Raw genomic sequence first — 7708 nt, 5'->3', positions numbered from 1 at the left:
TTCAAAAGTTGTGACTACTTCTCTGAGACATTGCTTAATACAACAGGACAAAGTCATCAGTGGAAGAATAGAACATTTGAAAAGCAGGTTCAATACCTAGATTTCTGATGAGAATTCCTTCTAGCAATCAGCAGTTACTCATAATGTTTCCATAAAGTATGTACCGGCTCGGTGGCCTGCTGGCACCAGATGTTACAGAGTATGAGAAAGCTTGGCAGGTGAGAGCATTTTTAGATAAAAGCTGTTTCTTGATCCTAAATAACACAGAAAGTAAAATGGCTCTGTAACTATTTGCAGGGACAGGCCAGTGGTAACTACCTTTTTCTTTCGTCTTTCTTTGCTCCTTGATCTGTGTCTGTATGATTGTAAAGCTCAGAGTTTTTGCTTTCCTTTGCTTTCTCCTCAGTGTGCACCTTTTGTGAAATCTACTCATCCATCCTTGCTAGGCTGTGGCCATGACTGATGCACTCTGCACCTCAAAAGGACAGCGTCTGACAACCCACTCTGAAAGTCCTCACGGCCACGTCAGTGACTGGAAGTAGCACAGTGCATCTGTAGGCAATCTAACACTAAATTCACCTTAAATTTTTTTTAACTTCAATTGAAGATTAATTTGAAAACTTAAATGGTGTTAATAGCCTGAGGATGCTTTTACTTTTTATCATAACTAAGATTATTTTTTTTTGGAAGCTGTTGGGTAGGAAATGCCAACTTCACCCTGCAAGGAAATAAGGATTCTTTGCCACTTCTAGAGACTCTGGAAACTGAGACAAGCAAGGAAATCAAAACACAAGTTCTATTTCCAGTTCAAGGGTCATATTCTTTACTGTGAAGTGTCAAATCCAGGATTAGACATACAAGAATTCTTACATGGTCTGGATATTCATCTCTAAAAATTCACTGCTTTAAAAAAACATTTTTTAAAAAAACATTTACTCAAGGAGCATCTGGGTGACTCAGTTGGTTAAGTATCCATCCGACTCTAGGTTTCGGGTCAGGTCATGATCTCAGGGTTGTGAGATTGAGTCCTGCATTGGGCCCCATACTCGACACAGAGTTTGCTTGAGATTCTCCCTTTCCCTTTCACCCAGCTCCTCCCCTCTCTCTCTGAAATAAATAAATCTTAAAAAAAATTTTACTCAAGACAGTACATACTAGGGGTGCTTGGGTGGCTCAGTCGGTTATGCATTTGCCTTCGGCTCAGGTCATGATCCCCAGGGTCCTGGGATTGAGTCCTGCATTGGGCTCCCTGCTCGGCGGGAAGCCTGCTTCTCCCTCTCCCACTTCCCCTGCTTGTTTTCCCTCTCTCGCTGTGTCTCTGTCAAATAAATAAAATCTTGAAAAAAAAAAAGTACTTACTAAATATGTACCCCAGTCATTAGCTTCTTGGGCTTTTGTAGTCATTAAACCAATCACAGAAATATATGAAAAAGTGACTAAAAATCACAGACATATATGAAAAAGTGACGAAAAAAAAAGCAAATTCAGATTTTTAATTTGTTGAGGTATATAAAACATGGAAAACTGATTTTGCAGGGACCTAAAAAAGATATCTGAGGTCAACTTGTCATCATGGCTCAGAACTCAAATCATTCTCCAAACTCAAGAGATACAGCACACAAATCTTTAATTTCTAGAGTACACATTGTTTCCTTTAGATTTAAGAAAGATCACAAATGCAAAACACTGAAGCTCTTTTTATCTGATGCCAAACCTGTAAATTGTTAACATTGTTTATTAAGAATTCACAGTAATTGTCTTGCAGTTTGCAGATGCCAAGAAGTCATGGCAACAAAATTATAGAATAGTGTTACATAGATTTAAAAAAAAAAGTAAAATGCTTTGAAAAAAATTATTATAGAATAAAATACATTTTAAATCAGAATGACTGACAAGCTTACATGGAACATCTGGGCTGCCGTTTAGAACTGCTTGACCTTTAAAACTTCCAGCTAGCTAAAGCAGGGGAAAAACAGCAAAGGCAAGGCAAGAGCATGGGACTAGTTCTGAGATGTGGGTACTCTTCTTCTCTGGGCCTCAGAATTCTCATTAATGAAGTTGAACAGATCATCTTAAAAAAAAAAAAACCCCAAAACTCAAGGTCCCTTCATGAACAATTTAGCAGACGCTATTTTGTAAGAGGGCATAAATCCCCTTTGAGAATCACTCCTGGAATCACAACTAGGCTTTTTTCCTGTCCTGTCTCATCACCTGACACACTCCTGAAACCAGAAAGCATCCTGCTTATCAGAAAACAGAACTATAAAAATATTTAGAAGCATTTAGGAGGTTCTTTTAATGCTTAGTAATTACATGAAACATGACAAGGACAGACACAAAAGCTGTTAACAAGTCAAAGGAGCCTTTTTAATCTCTTTTGTGATGTGAAAGGTTGAAAATCTTTTGCTTTTTGTTAAACCTTTAGGTTGAACATTTCCCTCCACAAAAGGTACATCACACTTTATCCGTAAGTACTTTAGATGTTAGGATTCATAGATTTCCTGCAATTTGCGGGCACTTGAGTGTTGATATCTTGTGCTAAACTCAGGTTCTCAGGTGAAAGGTAACAACAACATTGTAGAGGTGTCCTTAAGTGCTGCTCCTGAATTGAAGATACTTTCCCCTCCAGCTTTGCATTTTCCACTGTATGTTTAACAACTGGCTTCTGTCTTTTCTGTGAAGGGTGTAATAACTTCCACAAGATGGCTAAAGTTCATCTTTCATTACTAAAATTTATGGCTTTTACTTCAGTAAACAATTTGTGAAGTTTTCTTACTAACCTCAAAGATGAAAGACTATATAATACAGCAATTAGTGTTACGCTGGTAATAATGCCTAAAAAATAGTTCCATTCTCTTCTTTTCCTATAGTGTACTGCCAAATAAATGTTTGACTAAAAAATGTTTAAACAAGGCCTAATAGCCATCTATACTTCGATGAAGGCATACAAGATAGGGCAGTTTAAGGCTGGCTTAGCTAATATCGATCATCTGGCTCTCAGTTCTACCCCTGCAGACAGACTGATCAAAAACCGATGATCCGACTGTATTAAGATGTGCCTTCACTAGATAAAGATTTACCATTCTGACTTCTCTCTGCATTTTGCATCTTATTTAAGTTCTGAGGAAATGTTGTTCTATATACAGATCCTCTTTCTTTAGTTGAAGAGAAAACTAGCCTCTGCAGTTTGGGTTCTCTACTGTGAAAAACAAAAACTATTTCATTTGTTTTAGCAGCCAGAAAGTTTAGAACCAAAATTGTTGTCCAAGCTTTACTTGCTAAGTGGGGTTGCCTGAAGCTATGTAGTTCTGTGCTGTTTTAATGTTAAATGTCTTCTTTAAAGGCTCTATTTTGTAGGCCTCTTCATGTCCTTTTAAAAGAAAGTAGGATACAATTTTCAAAAATATAGTTACAAGTGACTAGAATTAATGTAGTTAAGCATACTGTATTAGTTTCTACTATAATGTAGGTGTTAATGATGGACTTAACAGCTGTTTTTATAATGGATATAATTTTACATAGAAAATTGCTAGTTTTCCTTCATGATCATGAAGGAGATCACAGTTATATTAAATATTTACTATGCTGTTCAAATGTTGGCTGGCTACTAACTACTAGAATGCCTATTCAACGTAGCTACTAAAAGAATTTCTATCTAATCTGGCTCTGGCTCATTAGTTCAATGAATACTACATTCATTAAGTCTTTCTACTTTCCCAAATTTTATCTTTAAAACAGGAAATTATGCTGACTTTAAAAAATGCTAAATCATGAATATACTATCTATAGGTTTTCCTATCTCCTGGATATTATATACTTTTAAAAAATAAAAAAATGTGCTATAAGAAACATTTTGAAGGGGTATTTTATATGTATCATATTTAAAGGTCCCAGTTTTCACTAATCTGAGAAAACCCATACATGTGATATCTTAAAAAACCAATGAAATTCAGTGAACCTTTAATTTCTCATTTCATTGAGAATTTGCTACAAAAAATATCAAAATGAGAATTTCTCTCTTTAAAATGGCATGTCTGTGTTAGTTATAATTTGATAAATGGATTCCTTTCCATATATACCTAAGATCCAAAATTTCAGGGCAATAACATGATTGAAGAATCATGTAACAATGCATTTAATTTTAATGTAAGATTTGTGTAGTGATTTAGAACAATAAATAACACACAGTGAAAATTTCATCATAAACTAAATGCAATAACAAAAGGAAACAAACGCTTACGTACACATTACTAAGGTCTTTACAGTAAGTTATAACGTGTCGTTCCATCACAGCATATTTGTACATAAAGCCACTAATGTGAACACTGAAAGAAATCGCTCATGTAGGTCTTTAATCTTGATTTAATAAAGTTTGTACAGTATCAAATAATATCAAAAGTCTAAAAAAACACAATGAGTTTTTATATCATGTTTATAAATTATTGTTTATATACCATAAAAAAAAACATAAGGTCAAAAGTGCAGTTTAAAAAAAAGTGGAAGTTGTTATTCTTGGTAAGAACTAGAAAAATGTATTGTCCCAAGTAAGAAGCAATTTGAGGGCTCTTACAGTTTCTTAGGAATTTTCCTTTAACTCTCATACAACCTTGGCTACCATATGCCATAACATAAACCAATACAAAGGGAGCAAAATCATCTTATAAAAACAACAGGAAACACAAATCTGGTGATGAGAAATGCTGCAAAGAAACATAATTACCAGCCTCCCCCAAGATGAATGAAACGACTGCACACAGGAATGAATGGGCCACCACCGCATGTGACCAAATTTGGGAAATTTGAAAGGATTTCCAGAAGTTTTAATCTCTTTCAAGTTTTTAGTCATAACTGGCAAGGGTGCGTACATCCTAGGATTATGAAATCTTCTAGTATAAGACAAAATAGGACTTAAAGATGATAAATCATATCATCTACTATTCACAAAAAATAAGGACTAAGGATTCAGTAATTAAAAGGCAGCAGTATAGAAATTAGTCAAGAAGAAACAGATGGGTGAAACAGAACTCTGGGTCTTCACTGGCACTTAGCACAGTAACGAGTTATATTTTGACAAATTCTAGAACAAATGCCTGTATTGAAGTATGTGTGGTACGTTAACCATTTATGTTTATGTAAGAAACCAAAATGGTAAAATCACGGACTTACAAAACAAATTAAATTTAGAGGGAAAAAAAACCAAAAGGAATGTAGAGACAAATCTTATTTTTAAACTTATTGTGGGATCAAAATGTTGACAAGCTGTATCAATCCAGAGCAGTATTCCTGTTGCTAAGCCTAACAGGCAGCCTGAGCCTGGCTCAGCACCACCCCCCCCTCTTCAAATGCTATTTCGCTGGTACTTTGTGTGTGTGATACCAAGCAATAGTGACTGTTATTTTGTTCATGGACCGGAGGAGGTCCCTTGGTTGGTTTAACACATAGACTGCCTGAGACAAGAAAAGCTTCACTGTTACAGTAGGTTGGTGGGAACGAAGGTCTTGCTAGTTTTGATAGGAGAAAAGGGTTGGCTGCTGAAGAGCATGGGTGCTCTGTAGGCTGCATACACACACACTTAATAATTAATGTCCCCTTAGTAGAAGGTTAAAAATCGATGGATATGGACGCTTGTGCAGAATCTTCTCGCCCTCTGACATAAATTTCACAAGGAATCTCCTCCATTACTCTGTCTTCTAGGGCCTGTTCAGGGCACTCATGTGCCTGTTTGAAAGTGTAGCTACTCTTTTTGAAAGTGCTGTTAAATGTTTTCATTGGCTGTGGTTGTGCAAAATCATTTCGGAAAGGCAGTTCCATGGAACTCAGGTTGGTCCTGCTCTGTTTGACACTGGGTGCTTGCGACCCACAGTGATGGTCATGAATGCACCGGGAGGCAGTGGAGGAGTGCCGCATCTTCTGGTAGTTGTCCAGTTCTTCTGACAAGTCAGCTAGGTCTGCAGAAATCTCTTTGTCCCGTAGGGAAAACAGTTCATAATGAGGAGGATCAAACACTTCCTGAAATCCAGTTTTATTAAACGCAGTTTTGCAAGCCATGACCTTTTTTCGAGGCTGTTTCACTTGTACTAAAATAGAAATAATGAGAAGGACCAAGACAATCCCTGATGTGATGCCAATAATTGTTCCATGGGTTTTAGTGACTTGTTCAAATAGTCCTGCTTTTTTCTTTTCTGCAGAAAGAGAAACAACAAGGCTTTCAAAATTCATTAATGAGTCCTGTCACAAACTGGTAAGGTTATTTTTAGGTAAAGCAGAACACATGGGTCAAATACACTATAGATGATACCATTTAAAATTAGGTTTTTATTTTTTATTTTTTAAAGATTTTATTTATTTATTTGAGAGAGAATGAGAGAGAAAGCACATGAGAGGGGGGAGGGTCAGAGGGAGGAGCAGACTCCCTGCAGAGCAGGGAGCCCGATGCGGGACTCAATCCCGGGACTCCAGGATCATGACCTGAGCCGAAGGCAGTCGCTCAACCAACTGAGCCACCCAGGCGCCCTAAAATTAGGTTTTTAAACAAATAATCCCATTATGATTTCTGGTTAAACTAACCAATCACAATATAGTCAGATAGATTACATAAAAGAAAGAGGACTTGGTTCTTTACTCAGAAGGTATATGAAGGCATACAATTTGCAAATCAAATTAAAAACATGAATCTAGGGGCGCCTGGGTGGCTCAGTTGGTTAAGCATCTGCCTTTGGCTCAGGTCATGATCCCGGGGTCCTGGGATCGAGCCCCGCATCGGGCTCCCTGCTCAGTGGGGAGCCTGCTTCTTCCTCTCCCTCTGCCCCTCCCCTCACTGTATTCTCTCTTTCAAATAAATAAAATCTTTAAAAAAAATAAAATAAAAAAATAAAAACATGAATATAGAGAAAATGCCAAAAGAAATACTCTTGTTCTATCAAGTTAGCTTTTTGTCCTCATCAGCAAGAGAGGACAAAAGTGATCAGGCTAACCCACTGAGGTATAACATCACGATCTACCGTTTGAATGATTATCTGAAAATACTTCATGTCAAGTACTTAAGACAGCTGTATCAGATCACACTAACTTCTCATAGTAAGATATTTACTGAACTCTTGGAGAATAGAAGGCAGGTAAACTTTAAGACTGAGACAGTGATTTGATAATGTCTGTAGATATTCCACTATTACCATAAGTCATGTTTACCTTAGACATACAGCATAGGAAATTTTATAAAATGAAAAAAAGCAGTTCTTACTAGTCTGCTTTTGCTGCTTTTTAAGATTGAATCCATCAATATTTATTAAATAGTATTTCTATATAATTTTTAAAATACTACTACTCTAGGTTACTTTCTAAATTATTCCGAGAATAAGGTATCCTTACAATACAAATGACTAAGAAAATAATGCAGGAAATATTATGGTGGACTTTCGAACAACTTAAGATAAAAAACATAGTTTGTAAGAAAAAAAAGAATGCTTTCATTGAGAATAAGTATTTTTCTTTGCTTTTATCACATACGAGAGTTGTATGATCCATTTAAAAGAACATTTATATTCTATGTTTCCATTTCAGCCAAAGCAGCTACGCTAAACACAGTTACAGAAAAGGACATTTTAAGTCTTTCTTAAGGGCAACGGCCATTTTTCTCTCAAAAAGGTTGGGCTTTACTCTGGAAAACTGTATGGAGGTTCCTCAAAAAGTTGAAAATAGAGCTACCTTA

General features: G+C 36.4%; 1 protein-coding gene across 1 annotated transcript in view; it reads right to left on the bottom strand.

The window, feature by feature from the left end:
* Nucleotides 1–1470: 1470 nt before the first annotated feature.
* The window catches only part of NETO2 (neuropilin and tolloid like 2), a 53533-nt gene continuing 47295 nt past the window's right edge, over nucleotides 1471–7708 (bottom strand). The window contains exon 10 of the mRNA XM_081807585.1: nucleotides 1471–6182. Coding sequence (XP_081663711.1) covers nucleotides 5602–6182 — 581 coding nt within the window. The 3' untranslated portion in view covers nucleotides 1471–5601. The remainder of the gene's footprint in view (nucleotides 6183–7708) is intronic.

The sequence above is a fragment of the Leptonychotes weddellii genome, chromosome 16, assembly GCF_054177405.1.
Source record: "Leptonychotes weddellii isolate Sample4059 chromosome 16, ASM5417740v2, whole genome shotgun sequence".
Classification (NCBI taxonomy): Eukaryota; Metazoa; Chordata; class Mammalia; order Carnivora; family Phocidae; genus Leptonychotes; species Leptonychotes weddellii.
Note: the sequence above shows the minus strand (reverse complement) of the source record. Positions and strands in the feature narration are given on the sequence as shown.